This window comes from Globicephala melas, chromosome 16 (assembly GCF_963455315.2).
Source record: "Globicephala melas chromosome 16, mGloMel1.2, whole genome shotgun sequence".
Taxonomy (NCBI): domain Eukaryota; kingdom Metazoa; phylum Chordata; class Mammalia; order Artiodactyla; family Delphinidae; genus Globicephala; species Globicephala melas.
The window spans coordinates 73,904,490-73,925,350 of record NC_083329.1 but is presented as its reverse complement, the minus strand read 5'-3'; the positions used below and the strand labels follow the sequence as shown (position 1 = coordinate 73,925,350).

General features: G+C 38.6%; 2 protein-coding genes across 3 annotated transcripts in view; one reads left to right on the top strand and one right to left on the bottom strand.

The window, feature by feature from the left end:
• LOC115845721 (zinc finger protein 33B-like) overlaps positions 1–20,861 on the bottom strand; it is a 77,563-nt gene that overhangs the window by 8,089 nt on the left and 48,613 nt on the right. Inside the window, exon 4 of one of the 2 annotated variants that reach the window (XR_009559326.2) lies at positions 5,107–5,140. The exons of the other annotated variant lie outside the window; for it this stretch is intronic. The gene's annotated coding sequence lies outside the window, so the exon portion shown is untranslated. The remainder of the gene's footprint in view (positions 1–5,106; positions 5,141–20,861) is intronic. 2 annotated transcript variants of the gene reach the window in all.
• ZNF25 (zinc finger protein 25) lies at positions 796–20,804 on the top strand. The gene is made up of 7 exons (XM_030843880.2): positions 796–940; positions 3,015–3,115; positions 3,223–3,336; positions 14,234–14,360; positions 14,658–14,753; positions 16,773–16,836; positions 17,333–20,804. Exons 3-7 carry the CDS (start codon positions 3,322–3,324, stop codon positions 18,414–18,416), a joined length of 1,386 nt encoding a protein of 461 aa, XP_030699740.1. The 5' UTR covers positions 796–940; positions 3,015–3,115; positions 3,223–3,321; the 3' UTR covers positions 18,417–20,804.

The following is a 20,861-nucleotide window of genomic DNA, read 5'->3' as shown; positions in this document are numbered from 1 at the left end:
TGGCAAGAGACTATTTTTAATCATTCCCCCAACACCTCCCACCCAGGATATTGGTGTGTGTGTGTGTGTGTGTGTGTGTGTGTGTGTGTGTGTATACAGCTATGCACACATGTGCACACATTATTCAGATATGTATATATATTTTCTCTATATGGATTCCACGTTTTTTAAGTTAATTTTATTATAAAAATTTAGTATTTTTGTAATTACTTTGAGAGAAAACATTTCTATTGTTGGCCCAGAGTAAACTGATGTCATAAAGTTAGATCAGAAAATCAGCATACATTCAGTATATATTCCTTAGTGAAGTGATAGTCAAAATATACCATTAGCGTAAAATTTGAGTGAAAATTTTAGAAGAGTGTGCACCTAACATTAAGCGAGGTTTTTTCCTTTTGTAAAGTGGGATGTGTGCGACTCGTCTTCTGTTTTAGCTTATTCATGTTTTCATCACGTTTCATGTGTCATTTCCATAATTCTGAAAGCTAATACTCCTAAAATAAAGTCAGCTGTTACAGGGTGTTATTCTTTGAATGTACTACTGTACTTAGTTCCGAGTACTACCTTTCGATTACTATCGATATTCATCGCACTACCTCAAGGTAGCTTCCTGCTTTCAAGCGGGTGGCCAGCTCTAATCCGTTACCGCTGCGAGTGAGGAAAGGACCGGGCCAGCAGAAAACACTTGGACCGCGGGAAGAAGCCGACCCTCGTGACGTCATCCGAAGTGGAGGCGCCGGGAGGCTCCCGGGACGCGCAGTGCCTGCGTGGGGCGCGGGAGTGTTCCGCGCATGAGCAATTCCACCTCCCCTCAGCAGCCGCCATTCTCCGTCTCGCTCCCCGGAGGGGAGAGGACTCAGGCGCCTCCAGTCCGCTCGGCGCCGCGGAGGGCGGGGCCTGGAACCTGCGCGGGCCGGGAGCTGAGGCCGAGCCCCTGCAGGTGTGTCGGAGGCTTCGGTGCGGGCGCTAGGCCGGGGGCGGGGGGAAGCCGGTCTCCACGGCCGCGCCGAGTCGGAGACCTTGGCAGCCGCCGCCCCCCACCCCCACTCTGAGCGCCGGACTGGCCTCCGAGGAGGACTGGGGAAGAGGCCAGGCAGGGGGCCTGGCGGGGAGGCTGGCTGTCCGCAGTGCGGTTCCTCCCCAGAAGCCTTGTTTCTCGACCTGCGTGAAAGGGGCGGCTAGAGGAGGCCTGGGGCGCCGGGCTTATAGCGGGACGTACGCGCACGAGAACAGCCGTTTGTGACGTGGATGCCAAACCCGTCACGTCGGCGCTGGCGCGTGGGCGGCGCAGGCTGTTGGAGACGTGGGTTGTAAAGCCTGAGGGGCCCGGGCTTAAGGCCAGCGCCCGCCGGTAAATGGGCAGGTTAATCTGGGTACGACTCGGATACTCATCTGTAAAATTATAATAGCCTTTAGGGTCGTTTTTTGTATTGAATAGGGTAGTGTATATCAAGTACGTTAAGGATTCAATAAAGGTGAGCTGCTTTTCTCATTAAAAGGTATGCTGTTCTTTTCATTATTGGCTCATTTAATCATCTTAATCATCATAAATAACCATCCTTTGAATCCGTATTTACCACCTCCATTTTAATAAATACAAGTACCGAAGGTTCAGAGAGATAACTGGCTTAGCCATCATTAGCAGGGATTTGTTTTACTCTGTATCTCATGCTGTTTTCCACCCTAAAATCCACAGGCTTGGGTTGTATTTAATCCAGTGATTGTCCCTGAGCACCACCAGAGTAGAGTGTAGTGGACCTAATCGTACAATGTAGTATTCTATTTTCAAAAATTCTTGAGGCTTCCTTAAAACTCCTGTGTAAAAGGTTAATTAAGGCCCTTCCTGCATTCTCTAACCTGTCTCGATACCCAGACGACTGTTAAACATGTGAATTTAAACCATAGTTGAAACCCTGAATTTTAAGTTTTACTGGAGAAGCTGAGAATCCTATCCAGGCCAGAGGGGAAATGGGACAGACTTTTTTAAAGATGAAAACAGCGATTTCATCCATGCTCCATATTATGAAGGTGATATCATAATGCCTCTTATTGGATGGTGTATCTAGGCTTTAGTAAGTAGGCATCACGTAAGCACCAGGGAAGTGGTTTCTTCTGCATATGAGAAGGACCTCGGCATTTGGCACCTTTTGCTCCCCATGTGAAGTGCCTATTTTGGGATTATGGTGCCAAATTGTTATTTTAGAAGTTATATTTGTGTTAGTGTCAACAGTTTAGATGGCCATGTCAGAATTCATCAAGGCCTAATTACATTTTACTCTAGGCCCCAGCCCAGGGTTGGAGGGGCCAGTGAATTCTGGGGTTCTGTTGGATTTGTGGTACTGAATGAAGACTTATAGAATCAGAATAGTACATGATTGTTTAAAATTACCTAATTCCTTCTCATGTTAAAGATAATAGCATAAGTGGGAAGCAGCTACATAGCACAGGGAGATCAGCTCGGTGCTTTGTGACCACCTAGAGGGGTGGGATAGGGAGGGTGGGAGGGAGATACAAGAGGGAAGAGATATGGACATATATGTATATGTATAGCTGATTCACTTTGTTGTACAACAGAAACTAACACACCATTGTAAAGCAATTATACTCCAATAAATATGTTAAAAAAAGATAATAACATAGAAACTAAGATAGTCACTAGGTTTGTTAATAGCAGAGCTTAGCATAGAACTGAAGCCTCCCTGTCACTGTACCATATTTTAGTCAAAATAGGGTTTTTGGAGAAGTGATTCTGGAGAAACTGAAATTTAGAGAGATGAAACATCTTATTTTCGAGAGCTCTGAAGACTTTCTAACCTTGTGGGGTTTATAGTATCAATAGGAAAAATTGTTATGACATGTAACTTAAAAGATTTTCCATATCAATAGATGTTTCTCGTCAACATCATTTGTGATGTCAGCATAGGGTTCCATACTTTGGATATATATTATATACCTTGCTTAACTAATCTGCTATTATTGGACATTTAAGTTTTATATTCTTTTGTGTTATTTAGTAATGGACATATAATTTTCAAAACAGCCAATAGGAAAGAAATGTTTAGATTCAAAAATGTCCCAGATTCATCAAGATTATATGAGAGTCACCAGTGGACAGGTGGGTACTCCTTTCTCATGGTCCTTCCTATTCCTTCTCATGTCTCAAAGAGACATTTTCCCAGAGGTTTATCTTTTACTAAAATGTTGTATGTAAATTTCTCACAGGTGATTCCTGACTGCAAGATAAGGTCTCTTATGACTTCTGTCTTCCAACTTTCCCTGTTCTGACTTCATAGTTTCTATACTTTCCAATAGCAGCAGAAAATGAACAAGTTCCGGGTGAGTCATTTATTTACCTCTTAACTTTATTTCACTTTGTGTGTGTGTGTTTTCAGTGAATTTTATGAAAGAGAGCCCATATATTAAATTAGAAAAGTGGAAATCATTAAAAATCACCTTCAGGGAAAATACTGTTTGAATACAACAGCAGTTCCAAGGTGTAGTCTGGGAGCCCCAAGACCCTTTCCGAGGGTTTGTGAAGTCAAAACATAATACCAGGATGCAAATTGCCTTTTACACTGACGACATTAGCACTGATGGTGTAAAAGCAATAGATTGCTGCCTATCTGGCATACATCAGGATGATGACACCAATGACATTGTCTTCCTCTGCAGTAGTAAAAAAACTGCCACCTTTACTTAAGGATATCTTTGATGAAACAGTAAAAGTTAGTAATGTTATTAAATCTTGACCCTTGAGTACACATCTTTTTAATATTCAGTGGGATGAAATGGCAAGTTCACCTAAAGTACTTTTGCGGCATACTGAAGTATGATGGTTGGTTGTCTTGAGGAAAAGCACTTGTGTGATTGATTTGTGAGCTCACCTAGCCACTTTTTTTCATGGAATATCATTTTTATGTGAAAGAGCAACTGGCAGACAAACTACGGTATTCACATGGTATTCAAACATTTTCTCAACAGTGAGTGATGTGAGCCTGTCATTTCAAGGAAAATAACTTAGTATTTGTTGCTAATATTAAAAGTTGAGCTTTCAAGTGAAAATTAGAATGTTGGAAAACTTGTGAAGTTGACAAGCTGATACTTAAAGACTTTTCTGATGAGATTGGTAAGGATATTAACAAATGTGATTCTTTAATATTAAATAATAAAATGTGTCAACACTTGAGTAATATTTCTTATGTATCTGCTCAGAGGCAAACTCAAGCAGTTTAAGAGGACAGAGTGTTAGAAGTGAGGAACAGGGAATAAGTTGGTTAGGGAATGCCACTCTAAAAGGTAATATTTGAGGAATATCTTGAATTAAATGAGAGACAGCCAGGTAGAAATCTGGAGGAAGAGCATACTACATAGAAGGAATAGCAAATGCATACACCCTGAGGCATGTTCCAGAAACAGTATTTAGGATACTGAAACTAGAGAGAAGTGAACTTGGGGGAGAACAGTAAGAGGTAAGATCTAAGAGGTAGAAGGGAGTAGAATGTATATGACTTTGTAGGCTGTAGAAGACATGAATTTTGATTTTATTGGTTCATTAAATATTTAAAAAATCATACTTTATGCAAGTAATGTACATAATGTATATGTATAATTTAGGGAATACTGATTAAGTAACACCACTGTATCCCATATCTGGCTTAAGCAATGAAAATTACTAGTACTTTTGAAGCCCCTGTATGCCCTTCCTTAATCTCATCCCACCATTACCCAGAGAAAAGGAATCCTGAATTCTGTGGTAACCATTTCTTTGCTTTTTAAACTTAATTTTTAAAAACAAAATAGCATATTTAGCAATTAATTAAATGCCCAGCCCTTTGGTAAGCCCTTGACGTAGTTTATCTTACATAATTCTCACAGCCAACTTTTGAAGTGTTGTTATTATTACTATAACATAAATTTTCAGTGTGGACATTATTATTAATTAGAGATCATAGCCTTTAGGCCTGATGGTGGAAAGAAAGAGACTCTAGAAAAATTTAACCTATTTTATGGTTCTGCTTTGGTCAGTCTTGAACACATTTATACCTTATATATGAAAATTTCCTTATCCGGCATTTGTTCAGGTGTGGCACATGATGTTTTTCTTACCTTATGCTCTGTAATTAACTGCTGAGTGGTCAGTCTGGAACAAAAGAAATAACTAGTGAGTCTTTTTGTTTTTTGAAGTAGTTTTAAGTACAGTCATCACTACCTACTCCTGGAAAAATTTATTTTGTGCAGATAATTGGATTTTTTAAGGCATTTTGGCCAGATTAGAAAGTCTTTTTTATTCCTTCTTGCATCTCTCAAGTTCTGCTGCCATCAATTTCTGCTGTTTGAAAACATCCTTTATAGTTATTGTTTTTATTCTGCTTGCTTGTTGTTTTAGTGAGGGTCTGCTGGTGGAAAATTCTCAGTTTTCTTTATATGAAATATCCACGAAGAGCTTTTTCATTGTGTATAGAAATACTGGTTGACAGTTCTTACCTTTTAAAACACTGAAAAGCATTCATTGTCTTCTACTACTGGTACTATTGAAAATTCACCTGTTAACTTGTCACACCTTTGAAATAAATTTGTGTTTTGGGCTAGCTGCTTTTTAAGATATCTTTTATCCTAGTATGTTTATATCTATATTTCTTTTTATCCTAATTAGATTTACTGTACTTCCCTTGGGTTGAATATTTGAGTATTTTGTGTATTACACTGTATCTCCTTCATTGACTTTGAAGCTTTATTTTTGTGTGTTATTTTGCTTATTGCTGAATCTGGAGATTACAACATGCACCATTAAAATAATGGTGTCTTCAAATACTGTATTCATGAACAGTGTAATAAACTTTTATCAGTATAATTCTCTTACAGCCTCCTCACCCTGTGGTCCTTGTCTTATATCTCACTTATACATATATTTTAACCCCCAATACTTGTTATTTTTGCTTTAAACAGTATTCATCTTTTAAAGAAACGTGTGTGTGTGTGTGTAAATAAAACTCTTTTGTGTTTATGTACGTATCTGCTTTGGGAGCTCTTTATTCCTTCCTACAGGTCTGGGGTTCTCTCTGATATCCTTTCCCTTCAGCCTAAGCAACTCATTTTATTATTTCATGTATTATTTCAGCACTGATGGTGACAAATTTACTTGGCTGGTCTTTCTGAAAATCTCCATTTCACCTTGGTTTTTGAAGGACATTTTGCCGGATATAGAACTTTATCGAGAGTTTTCTTTGTATCTGCATTTTTAGGATGTCTTTGTCTTCTGGCTTCTGTTGTTTCTGATGAGAAGCTAGTCTTCATCTTACTGTTATCCACCTGAATATAATGTGTTCTTTTCCTCTGTGCTTAAGATTTTCATTTTATCTTTAGTTTTCAATAGTTAGACCATGATGCACACAGGCATGATTTGTTTTGCATTTATCCCTTTTGAAGGATGACGAAGATTTGTGGGTTGTTGCCTTTTTTTTTTTTAACATCTTCATTGGAGTATAATTGCTTTACAATGGTGTGTTAATTTCTGTTGTATAACAAAGTGAATCAGCTATACATAAACATATATCTCCATATCTCTTCCCTCTTGCTTGTCCCTCCCTCCCACCCTCCCTATCCCACCCCTCTAGGTGGTAACAAAGCACCAAGCTGATCTCCCTGTGCTATGCGGCTGCTTCCCACTAGCTATCTATTTTATGTTTGGTAGTGTATATATGTCCATGCCACTCTCTCACTTTGTCCCAGCTTACCCTTCCCCCTCCCCGTATCCTCAAGTCCATTCTCTAGTTGGTCTGCATCTTTATTCCCGTCTTGCTCCTAGGTTCTTCTGACCATTTTTTTCTTTTCTTTTTTTTTAGATTCCATATATATGCGTTAGCATACGGTATTTTTTTTTTTTTTTCTGACTTACTTCAGTCTGTATGAGAGTCTCTAGGTCCATCCACCTCACTACAAATAACTCAGTTTCGTTCCTTTTTATGGCTGAGTAATATTCCATTGTATATATGTGCCACATCTTCTTTATCCATTCATCTGTTGATGGACACTTAGGTTGCTTCCATGTCCTGGCTGTTGGAAACAGAGCTGCAGTGAACATTTTGGTACATGACTCCTTTTGAATTACGGTTTTCTCAGGGTATATGCCCAGTAGGTTGTTGCCTTTTATCATTTTTTAAAATTCTTGGAACTCACTCTTCAGATAGTTTCTTTGCATCATTCTCTTTTTCTTTCTAAAATCCCAATTACACAGTGTTGAAATATGTACATATTGTCCTAAATGTTCAGATGCTCTGTTCAGTTTGGGTTGTTTTTTGTGTGTGTGTCCTTTAGTTTGGATATTTCTGTTGAGCTGACTGTTTTCAAGTTCATGGCATCCTTCTTTTGCTCTGTCAGTTCTCTTCACTCATAAGTCTGTAGAATCCACTTCTGATATTGTATCATTCAGTTCTAAAAATTCCTGTTTTTTCTTTTGTTTTTCTTTCTCTGCTAAGATTTCGCATCATTTCATTTATATTCTCAATTTTTTTCACTACGTCATTTAGTTTTATTTATTTAGTTTTAGGGTAATTACTTTAAAATCCTTATCTGCTAATCCCAACATCTAGGTTAATCTGTAGGTCTGTTTCAATAGGCTCCTTTCTTCAGTATGAATCAAAATTTTCTACTTCTTTGCATGTCTCCTATTTCTTTATTATTGCTAGACATTATATATAAAAGTACAGTAGGGATTGAAGTAAATAATACCTCCAGAAAAAGTCACGTCCCTTCCTTTGTCTGCTCGCTAAGTCAGATATGTAGCTGAGATGGCCCTGGGCTTTAGCGAGGTACTGTTCACCACCAAGCTTCACATGATTGAGGGCAGTAGCAAGGCTTTCCCTTCAGGGGGCTTGGGTTGTGAACACCACCAGAGCTCCACTGATGTGCTTTTAGCTTAGCCACCAGCTTTTCTTTTGGATGACCGAGGAGTTGCTGCCCTGTAGAGCTTTAAGCACCAGAGACATCTCTTCCTGCCCTGGTGCTCTGCTCCCAGCCTTTGGAGGGTTGTGGCCATGCACTCAGTAAAGGCCTGTGGGGGGAAAATGGTGAGTGTTTGTATTTCAGAGCATCCATATAAATTATGGAGCTTTCCTTTGGTTCCAGAAACTGCTTCCCCAACTTAAAATAAACTGACCACTTTGAGACATTTGATAGGAAGTAAAAAAGTTCTACAGAGGGGGCTTCCCTGGTGGCGCAGTGGTTGAGAGTCTGCCTGCCGATGCAGGGGACAAGGGTTCGTGCCCCGGTCCGGGAGGATCCCATATGCTGCGGAGTGGCTAGGCCCATGAGCCATGGCCGCTGATCCTGTGCGTGCAGAGCCTGTGCGTGCAGAGCCTGTGCTCCGCAACAGGAGAGGCCACAGCAGTGAGAGACCCACATACCACCACCACAACAACAAAAAAAAAGTTCTACAAATACTAAGCTTATGTTTGGGGACCTCTTGAATATGAAACTCCCACTCAGTCACCAGGTAGTATCAAAAGGCAAGTTGGTGTTGACTTGCTTTGTGACCAGGGGTCTTAGGGATGCTAATACATCACACAAGACCATAAGCAAACATTAAAAGTTTGTTAAAAGTTGAACCAGTTTCCTCTCTTCCCTACTTGCCCCCAAGAATGAAATAAGTTGTGGTTTTCTGTTGTCTTTTGAAATATTTGTCTCTTCTGAATTTTATCTTTTGTTCACCTTTGGATTCTCAGATCTCTGATTTTAGAAAACACTAGGTTAGAGGCTTGTTCTCGTTAAGGTTAAGATCAACTTCTCCTTTGCTTCTCAGAATTTGTTTCTATTCAGAATTTCTTTCTTTATGCTTATTTTAGAGATGCTGGCTCTGAGCTGCTTTCTGCTCTACATTTTTGCCCTGGCTATGAAATTGGAAAATGCCCTGAAAATGCTAACCAGAGGTATAAGACTCATCATAATTAATTTCACTTTTTTCTTGGATCTTTACCTCTCAAATTCTAGTGCTTAAGTTAATATTTGATGCTTTTGTATAGCTATTTTTAGTGTTTTGTTGTTTTCTTTTATTTATTTTTCTTTTTTAAAATTAAAGTATAGTTGACTTATTTTTAATTGTAGTAAAATACACATAACAAAATTTACCATCATAACCAATTTTAAATGTATAGCTCTGTGGCATTAAGTACATTCACATTGTTGTGCAACCATTACCACCATCCATCTCCAGAACTCTTTTCATCATCCTACACTGAAACTCCGCACAAATTAAACACTAACTCCCCACTCCCCCCATACGTTGGGAACCACCATTCTACTCATTTGTTCCAGCACTAGTTTTTTGAAAAGACTATCCTTAATCCACTGAGTTTCTTTTGAACCTTTGTCAAAATTATATGTGTGGTTCTATTACTAGATACTGTTTTTGTTCCAATGATCTGTGTGTTTATCCTTTTGCTAGTAACACAATTAATATAGCTTTGTAATAAGTCTTGAAATCAGGTAGTGGATTTGCTGATATTTTGTTGAGGATTTTTGTACTTATAACCATGAAAGATATTGGTTGGTAGTCACTATGGTGGTAAATGTTTAATCAGATTTTGGGGACTGGGAGAGAAATCTGGTTTGTACTGTTTACCAATTTCTATGGTATAAATACCCCTGCCAGGGCTAATTTCAAGCTACAAAATGATGTTAATCAATTGCCCAAAATTTGACAATCAGCACTCTTGATCTGGTACAAACAGGTGCAAGCCACCACTGTAGTTTTCTTTTCTGATAATCCTTTTGTTAGGTTTGGGTATCAGGGTAACATCGGCTTCATAAAATGAGTTGAGAACGGTTCTCTCCTCTTTGTTTTATGGAAGAGATTGCATATAATTGGTATTGTTTCTGCCTTAAATGTTTGGTGCAATTCACCACTGAAATGTTTGGTGGAATTCACCAAGACCTGAAGATTTCTTTGTTAGAAGGTTTTGTTGGTTTAAATGAAGTGAAATTCACATAATATTGACCATTTTAAAACGTACAGTTAGGTGACGTTTAGCACATCCACAATGTTGTGGGACCACTACAACATGATAGTTCCAAAACATTTTTGCCATCCCCAAAGAAAACCCCATTCCCATTAAGCAATCATTACCTAGTCCCTCTCCCTTTAGCCTCTGGCAATTACCAATCTATTTTCCGTCTCTGTGCATTTACTTATTCTGGATATTTCATATAAGTGGAATCATATAATATGTACCTTTTCTATTTGGCTTCTTTCACTTAGCATAATGTTTTCCAAGTTCATTCACCCTATACCATGTATCAATACTTCATTTTTATGACAAAATAATATTCCATTGTATGTTTATACCACAATTGTTTATCTGTTCATCCACTGATGGGCATTTAGGTGGTTTTCACTTTTTGGCTGTTGTGAATAGTGCCGCTATGAACTTTTGTGTACAAGTATGCCGGGTTGTATGGTATTTGTATGTTTAACTTGCTGAGCAACTGCCAAACTTTTCCACAGCAGCTGTACCGTTTTACATTCCCACAAGCAATATATAAGGGTTACAGTTTCTCCACAACCTCTCCATCACCTGTTATTTTCTGTTGTTTTTTTTTTAAAAAAAAACACACCCATCATAGTAAATATGAAGTGGTATAATTGTGGTTTTGATTTGAATTTCCCCTAAGGACTAATGATGCTGAGCATCTTTTCATGTGCTCATTTGTATAACTTAAAGAAATGTCTGTTCAATTTCTTTGCCCATTTTCTGGCTGGGCTATCTTTTCTGTTATTGAATTGCAAGTATATTTTATATATTCTGGATAATAACACCTTTATCAGATACGCGATTTGCAAATATTATATTACATTCTGTGAGTTGTCGTTTTCCTATTTTGGTAATATCCTATGATGCATACAAGTTATATATATATATATATTTATATATATATATAAAATTTCCTTGGCTGCCACGCCACATGGCATGTGGGATCTTAGGTCCCTGACCAGGGATCAAACCTGCGCCCCTTGCATTGGAAGCGTGGATTCTTTACCGCTGGACCGCCAGGGAAGTCCCCATAAAAATTTTAAAGTTTGATAAAGTCAGCTTATTTTTCTTTTACTGCTTGTACTTTTGGTGTCATATCTAGAATCCATTGCCAAATTCAAGGTAAGGAAATTTATTCCTATGTTTTCTTCTGAGTTTTATAGTTTTAGCTCTTAATATTTAGGTCAGTGATCTATTTCGAGTTAATTTTTTTTTATATGGGGTGAAGTAGAGGTCAGGTTTCGTTCTTACGCATGTGGACATTTGGTTGTCGCAGTGCCATTTGTTGAAGAAACTATTCTTTCTCCATTGAATGGTCTTGTCTTCCTTGTTGAAAATCAGGTGGCCATAGATGTATGGTTTTATTTCTAGACTCTCATTTCTATCCCATTGCACAATATGTCTATCTTTATGCCAATCACACTGTTTTGATACTGTAGCTTTATAGTAAGATTTGAAATAAGTGTGAGTCCTCCAACTTTGTTTCTTTCCCAATTTTGTTTTGGCTATTAGGGACTTCTTGCAATTCCATATGAATTTGCGGATTGGCTTTTCCATTTCTGTGCAGAAGTCATTGGGATTTTATTAGGGATTGGACTGAACTTGTAGATTCCTTGGAGTAGTACTGTCACTTGAACTATATTAAATCTTATAGTCTATGAACATAGAATGTCATTTCTTTTATTTAGGTCTTCTTTAATACTTGAGCAATGTTTTGCAGTTTTCAGTGTATAAGTCTTACACCTCCTTGAGTAAATGTATCCCTAGGTATTTTATTCTTTTTGGTGCTACATTAAATGGAATTGTCTTAATTTCTCTTTTGGATTTTCATTACTGGTATATAGAAACACAACCAATTTTTGTGGGTTGATCTTATAATTCTGCAACATGCCGACTTTGTTTATGAGCTCTATTAGTTTTCGTTTTTGTGGATTCTTTGGGATATTCTATATGTAGATTAATGTAATCTGCAAATAGAGATAGTTTTTTTTTTTTTTTTTCCTTTCCAGTTTGGGTGCCTTTATATCCTTTTCTTGTAAAACTGCTCTGGCTAGAACTTCCAGTACAGTGTGGATTAGAAGTGGCAGAAGCAGGCATCCTTGACTTGTTCCTGGTCATAAGGAGAAAGTTTTCAGTCTTTCACTACTGAGTATGCTATTACCTGGGGTAGAGGTGGATTAAAAATGTTTATCATTTTGAGGAATTTCCTTCTATTTCTAGTTTACTGAGTGTTTTTATCATGAAAGAGTGTTGAAGTTTGTCAAACACTTTTTGTGCGTCAATTAAAATGATCTTCTACTTTTTCCCCTTTGCTCTATTACTGTAATTGATTGACTTTTGTATGTTGAACCACTCTTGCATTCCTGGGATAAATCACACAAGGTCATGGTATAGATTATAATCTATTTTTTTTTATTTTGTTGGATTTGATTTACTAGTAATATGTTAAAGGTTTTCGTCTTTATATTCATAAAAGATATTTTAACTCTTTATAGGGTAGAATGCTTATCTCCACTTCATTTAATTCTTTTTCTGAGGTTTTGTCTTGTTCTTTTGTTTGGAACATATTCCTCTGTCTCCTCATTTTGCCTAATCCTCTGTTTTTATTTCCATGCATTTGGTAGGTTGGTTACATTTCTCAATCTTAGAGAAGTAATCGTATGTAGGAGATGTCCTCTGAGGCCCAGCAGTATATTCCCCTCTGATCACCAGAGCTATAAGCTCTACTGGTTCCCTATATGTGGGCTACATGAATCCTTCCTTGTTGTGGGGCCGACTATTGTGGGCACACTGGTAGGCAGGGCTGACCCTCAGCCCTGTTGGATGCCAGGCCCTGCCTCATCCAGTGGCTCCTGGCCCACTGTTGGGAGGGGCTGGGTCCCTGCCTGGCTAGCTGCACGGCCTGTGGGGTGCCTGGAATGGGACCCAACGTGGCTGGCTGCATGGCCTGAAGTGTCCTGGGATTGCTGATGACCCATTGGTGGGCATGGAAGCCTCCAGCACTAATAGGCTAGAGGGAGGACTCCAGAATGGTCCCTATTAGCACCAGTGTCCTCATGGTAGAACAAGCTCCCAAAATGGCTGCTGCCAGTGTCTATGTCTCCAGGGGGAGTTCCAGTTGCCTCCTCCCTCTCCAGGAGGCTCTCCAAGGTCAGCAAGTGGGTCTGAGGTAGGCTCCTTTCAAATTACTCCCTCTGCACTGTGACTTGGAACGTGTCAGATTTTTGCATGCACCCTTTAAGAGTGGAGTCTCTGTTTTCTACAGTCCTCTGGCTCTCAAGCCGCACTGGCCTTCAAAGCCAGACGTTCTGGGGGTTCGTCTTCCTGGTGCAGAACCCCCCAGGCAGGGGAGCCCAATGTGGGGCTCGGACCCCTTACTCCTTGGGGACAACCTCTACAATTTTGGTTATCCTCTTATCTGTGGGTCACCTACATGGGCATGTGGGTCTTGACTATACTGTGTCTCTTCTCCTCCTACCCATGTCACTGTGGTTCCTTCTTTGTATCTTTAGTTGTGGGGAATATTTTCTGCTACTCTTCAGATAATTTTCAGAGATCGTTGCTCTGTGAATAGTTGTAATTTCAGTGTGCCTGTGGGAGGAGCTCAGCTCAGAGTCTTCCTTCTCCACCATCTTGGCCATCCTTTGTGACCATCTTTCATCTTGTACATACTTCTGTCATAGCAACTGCTATGCATATTGCATTTAAGAATTTAATCTTTGCCTCCCTGTCAGCATGTAAGCTCCTTGATGACAAGAACAGTTGCTTTCGGGGCTTCCCTGGTGGCGTGGTGGTTGGGAGTCTGCCTGCCGATGCAGGGGACACGGGTTCGTGCCCCGGTCCGGGAAGATCCCACATGCCGCAGAGCAGCTGGGCCCGTGAACCATGGCTGCTGAGCCTGCGTGTCCAGAGCCTGTGCTCTGCAACAGGAGAGGCCACAACGGTGAGAGGCCCACGTACCACAAAAAAAAAAAAAAAAAAAAAAAGTTGCTTTCATTCATCTCTGTATCTCTGGCAGAGTTCCAGGCATGGAGTGATATCTGAGTAAATACATACTGAACAAATATTTTATATATGTATAAAGCAGGGTGGCAGTATATCTAACTCTCCAGAATAAATACTATAGTTAGCACATTAACAGTTCACATGTCTTTTAGATGGTACTGTATTTTGATCGCTTCAGTTTTAACTGAAATACGTTGTTTCAGGGACCAGTAACATTCAAGGATGTTACTGTGGAATTCACCCAGGAGGAGTGGCAGTTGCTGGATGCTGCTCAGAGGACCCTGTATAGGGAAGTGATGCAGGAGAACTATCGTCACCTCATCTCAGTGGGTGAGGAAATCTTCCCCATCTGTAATCCCAGTAGTTTGCATTTCCTTTCTCAGTTACTGGAATTTGTTAAGTCCCCTATAGGGTTGAATATTAGCTTTGTTTTAGGGGTCAAAGTTGATGAATCCATTTTGGGTACCAGAAAAATATGTGTGTCCCCATGCACTCCACTGATACAATCTAAATTTGCCAAGCCTATGTGGAACCTTCCTTGTTCTGCTCCTAAACTGCACTTCTTTATCCTTCAGAGTTGTGTATTCCAAGCAATTTGTATTGTTTTCTTTATCTTTCTGTTAATAGGTTATTGTGTGAATAAGCCAAATGCAGTCTTCAAGTTGAAGCAAGGAAAAGAGCCATGGATATTAGAAGTAGAATTTCCACGTCAAAAGTACCCTGGTAAGTTAGAAATTATAACCTGTGAGGAGGTTGGTGCCTTTGACTTTTGAAATTTTTTTTTTCAGGAATCTCTTTTTTAAATGCCCTGTACTTTTGGAAATGATTGAGGATACTTGATCTGCATATGTAAGCAACATAAATCACAATTCCAGTTTTCGTTCTCCATCTAAATTCCCTCTTTTGCTTGACATTTTTAAAATAGATTTACTTCTCTTCCCTATATACTAACTTTGACTTAAACTTTCATTTTGTCTTTTTTCTAGAATTCCCAGTTACTCCTTGCCATTAAAGTATGCAACTATAATCTTAAAATCTGTCTTATAAATTTTGTCAAATGCCATTTTCCTCCTTTCATTAACAACAAAATGCCTTAGTTTTTCCAGCACCCATTTTAATTTCCTATTCTCTCTTTAAACTCTGAAATCAGTTTACAAATCATTATGCCTTTCATCGGTTATATTATTTTGGAGTTGATACAAAATACACCTAATTTTCTGTCAAGAACTAGTCTGGCGCTTTATTGCCTACTGCATCTTATTATTTATTTATGTATTTACTTTTGGCTGTGTTGGGTCTTGGTTGCTGCACGTGGGCTTTCTCTAGTTGCGGCGAGCGGGGGCTACTCTTGGTTGCAGTGCACAGGCTTCTCATTGTGGTGGCTTCTCTTGTTGCGGAGCACAGGCTTCTAGGTGTGCAGGCTTCAGTAGTTGTGGTTCACGGGCTCTAGAGCGCAGGCTTGGTAGTTGTGGTGCACAGGCTTAGTTGCTCCGTGGCATGTGGGATCTTCCCAGACCAGGGCTCGAACCTGTGTTCCCTGCATTGGCAGGCGGATTCTTAACCACTGGGCCACCAGGGAAGCCCTGATTCTTATTTTTCCTTGTGGCCCCAAAACACATGCTAATTTTCATTTCATCTGCTCTCTTAAATGTCTTTCATATGTAAGATCTTATTTCATGAGTATCCAAGTTAACCTTGCACATGTCCTTATCAAACAACTTTTTTTATGTTTTCCCCACAAATGCCATGAAATTCTAACCCCAAGCTTCTCATAATCTTTCACTTTCTTTCAAGCATTTAAAGATGAATAAATATGAAGGTCCATAAAGATTTAGAACAATGTTGAATAATTACTCTTTAAAGATCAGGTAGCAAATTGAAGCAGATATGTGGGAGCTAAGATGTGAAAGCAGAATAAAACTAGTGTTGAGTCATAGGTAACTCTCTTTTGGAGATGCAGTATTTGGTGGTCAGCATTGAAAATCTCTGGTGCTACAACTGGGAATTCATTCTGTTATAAGGATGGCTTGCACTCTGCTTTTCTTTAATCTTTCCTTTTGGATGTATGTGTTTCTGGGTCTTCTGAACCAGCAAAAATTAAGCCAACTAGACAGAGCGGAATTTTCCTCTAAACATTAGGAAATGGATGTTTTGAGAAAGTCACTTTAGTGTTGACATCGAGATTGTTGTATTATGGGTAAAGAGAAATAAAGTGGAAGTTTATAGTCTACTGATTACTAGGAATCCTAACACAGTAAACTAGGTTTGAGTGGGTAAAGACAGATACTTTAGCTCCTTCATCCAGTTTAATCTTTCCTCTGATATTTCCAGTGAACACAGTTGTCTACTAATTTTTATTTTCACCCTACTTACTATTCATTGTCCTTAATGGACTCACAGCATTCTCTGTGTCTCACATTCCTGTTCAGCAGCACTTTGAATGTCCTTTGTTCTCTGCTCCCTATTCTTTGTTGTTTTTTTTTTTTTTGGCTTAACCTTCTCCAGGTTTTTAAGATCATATTTGTAGTGTCAAAGATACTTGGGTTTATAACCAGGTCCCTTCCCCTCTGCTATAGCAGTTTTTAGTGTTATTTATGTTTCTTCTAAACCACTGAGATAGAGGAAGTTTGCACTTGAGAGTTCCTTCATTTGAGGATATTGGCCTGAAGCCTAAGAATCCACCCTATGACCATAATAATGTGTTAAGATTTATACGGTATTAAATTTTGGATTCCTTTGTAGAAGACCTATGGAATACTCATGACCAAGGAGCAAGATACCAGGAAAGCCAAGCTAAAAATTCAAGGCAAGTTCAAGAATTCAATTTTGAGATTAGAAGCTTCGTAAGAAAGGGTCTTGATGGGGGTACTAGAAGTGAGAGAGCACTAGTTAATAATAAATGTGAAAAAACTAACACTGGAGAAAATTCCAAAGAACATAATCCAAATGGGAAAGCCTTGTTTCATAATAGAGACCTTGTTTATAATTCAAGATCAGGAGATTACAACTTTGCAACAGTCTTTTGATTCTTCTTACTTACACGATAAGGGAGGCTTTATTACACAAAGTGGAGTTCAGGCAGTTAAGAGACCTATAATGCAAGTGAAACTCCTTCTACCAAATGTTAAGCCATAATGTATTTCAACATAGAATATTCACAATGGAGAAGCCCTATGAATCTAATGAATATTGGAAAAATCTCTAGAAATTGGTTCTCAGAGTTACTTGGAAAATATACACAGCAGACCAAAAAAAAAAAAAAAAATCCGTATACATTAATGAATCTGGAAATTTCTCTTTAGGAATGGAGAACTCACAAAACAACAGAAAACTCATACCAATGAGAAATCCTATAAATGCAATGAATGTGGAAAGTCCTTCTGCCAGAAGTCTGTCCTCATAATACATGAGCATACTCATTCAAAGGACAAACCCAGTGAATGCGGGAAATCTGTCTCTCGGAATGGAGACCTCACAAGACAACAGAAAACTCCTACCAGAGAGAAGACCTATGAATGTAAAGAATGTAAGAAAACTTTCTACCACCTGTCATCTCTCAGTAGACATTTGAGAACTCATGCAGGAGAGAAACCCTATGAATGTAATCAGTGTGAGAAATCCTTCTACCAGAAGCCACACCTCATGGAACATCAGAAAACACACACAGGAGAGAAACCCTATGAATGTACTGAATGTGGGAAGTTCTTCTACGTTAAGGCATACCTCATGGTACATCAGAAAACACACACAGGGGAGAAACCATATGAATGTAAGGAATGTAGGAAATCCTTTTCCCAGAAATCACACCTCACAGTACATCAGAGAACACATACAGGGGAGAAACCCTATAAATGTAAGGAATGTGGGAAATTCTTCTCTAGAAATTCACACCTCAAAACTCATCAGAGAACTCACACGGGAGAGAAACCCTATGAATGTAGGGAATGTGGGAAATGCTTCTACCAGAAGTCAGCCCTAACAGTACATCAGCGAACTCACACAGGGGAGAAACCCTTTGAATGTAATAAATGTGGAAAAAACTTTTACTATAAATCAGACCTCACTAAACATCAGAGAAAACACACAGGGGAGAAGCCCTATGAATGTAATGAATGTGGTAAATCTTTCTCTGTGAATTCAGTCCTCAGATTACATCAAAGGACTCACACAGGAGAAAAACCCTATGAATGTAAAGAATGTGGGAAATCCTTCTCTCAGAAATCACACTTTGTCATACATCAGAGAAAACACACAGGAGAGAAACCCTATGAATGTCAGGAGTGTAAGGAAACTTTTTTCCAGAAATCAAAACTCACTGCACATCAGAAGACACACACAAAGGGAAAAGCTTATAAAGAGTATAAATTGGGAAGTTCTTCTGTCTGAATTTATCCTTCAGAATAATCAGATAATTAACATGAGACAAAAACCTTATGAAATATCAGTATGGGAAAATTTCAGCCACAGTCTTTCATCATGGAGAGAAAGTCTGTAAATATTTTAGGGAGAAATTTTTATCATATTTCAGACTTTTACTAAGTATCAGACAACTTAGATGGTAGAAACACTACAAATTGTAAAACATGAGGGAAACCTCTCTTTCAGAAGTCATACTTTATTGTACAGCATAGAAACCATATGAGAGAAATCCTGTAAGTAAGTGAATGTAAGGAAATTTCTGTCAGGGTAGCCATCATTTAGACATCCAAAAGCTCACATGAGTGAGATTCCTATCAGTATCCTGACCATTCAGAAATCTTTTTATATCAGTTGGACTTAGAATACTGTAAAAGAGGATAATCACAAAGACTGAAACACATATGGAAGGCTTTATCAAGAAATGATGTTTTGGTGAATGTCAGATCAGTGATAAAGTATAGAACCTTTATAAGTATTTAAATATATGAAAGCTTTTTAACAAAAATTCCAAGAGAATCTGTACCTAGGGTAACACTTTTACTAGAAGCCATGTTGCAGAAATCTGATTACAAAGTTGTTGTTTTTCTTTTAAAGAAACCTGCAAATATCTAGATATATGGAGCTTCTTAAAAAGCACAAATAAATTGAATAACCAGGTGACATCATTAAACACATGTGAAGAGTCCTGTAGTATGTAGGACTTATGTGTGAATGTCAGTGTGCTACAGAATACAGATTGTGGATGTTTGATGTGCATGTGGACCCATCCATAACTGTACATAGGGAAATATGTAGCCTTATTTAGTTCAGTAACTTTTTTTTTTTGCGGTACACGGGCCTCTCACTGCTGTGGCCTCTCCCGTTGCGGAGCACAAGGCTCTGGACGTGCAGGCACCGCGGCCATGGCTCACATGCCTAGCCGCTCCGCAGCATGTGGGATCTTCCCGGACCGGGGCACGAACCCATGTCCCCTGCATCGGCAGGCGGACTCTCAACCACTGCGCCACCAGGGAAGCCCTTAGTTCAGTAACTTTTATGTATATGAAGATATTAAGTCTCAGCAGTGACTCTTGTTAATAAGAATGTGTATTTAAGTGTAATACTCTTAAAATTATAATGTATCTTTTCCTCCTATTTCTGAATGGATTTGGATTTTACTGAACTAATCTTTCAGAAAGAAGCTAAAAATGTTTTTGTAAATTTTTCAACTCATGGTCAGCCAAATTTTACATTAGGGATACATTTATTTATAGGAAAAACCTAAGTTCATTTTAAAAAACAGCTGAAAACACCCTACACAATAAAAAAAAATGCTATGTAAAGAAACGTCTGTCTTAGTGTTGTTTTAGCAGATTGCAGAGCTGTCTGAATTTGTATTTTGTATTAGAGTCCTAAACATTCTTCACTACCTTTTTCTTCCTGGTAGAAGCAACGTGATATAGAGGTTAAGAGTGTGGACTCTGGACTCCTACTGCCCAGGCTCAGTTTCCAGCATGAAGCATGCACTTAACCTCTCTGTGCCTCAGTTTCCTTTTCTATAAAAAAAGAAGTGAAAATGTGTTAGGATTGTTGTGAGGTGTAAAAAGTTAATATTTTTAAAGCACTTAGAATAGTGTCTGAGACACAGGAAGAGCTATATGTTAGATACTATCATCGTTATAATTTGTATTTCTTGAAGTATTTTGCAAAATAAATAAAAGGTTGACTACCAGCATTCATCCCTCATTTCATTGCTGTAGTGCCTTGGTTTGGTTTGGTTGTACATTTTTCCACAAGTGATTCAGATCTGGCCCACCGCCTGCAACCTAAGAATGGTTTTACATTTCTGAATGGTAGAAAAATTAAAGAATATCTTGTGACATGTGAAAATTATATGATATTCAAACTTAAGTGTCTATAAATACAAATTTTATTACAACACTAATACAAAAACAAAGCAAAAAAACATTTGTACCTGTTTTGCCTGTGGCTGCCTTCACATTACAGTAGCAGAGGTGAGTGTTATGCCTCACATGCCTAAGATGAGCCTAAGATAGTTACCATCTGGTGCTTTACAAATTTAAGTTTTCTTAGAGCTGAAAACATCACAGCCAATGTAAAGGTATACTTTTATATACGGTATGTTTCAGAAATGATGCATATAGCAATCTGTGGGTAGGTGGGGGTTTTTCCAATATATTATGTGCATTATATTTATATGTTACAAGACTAAGCATTAGAATTTATTTTCAAACGTGTTTTACCTGCTGGACTGTTGTAACATCAAAGCAAATTTCCTGATGGAATGTAGCAGTAAATTATGAAATAAACATTGTCTAAATTAAATTAATTGATCCCTACTCACAGTATTTCTGTATTTTCTTCCATGTCAGTGGCCAGTTTTCCCTGTATCATTTAAAAATATATATTTAT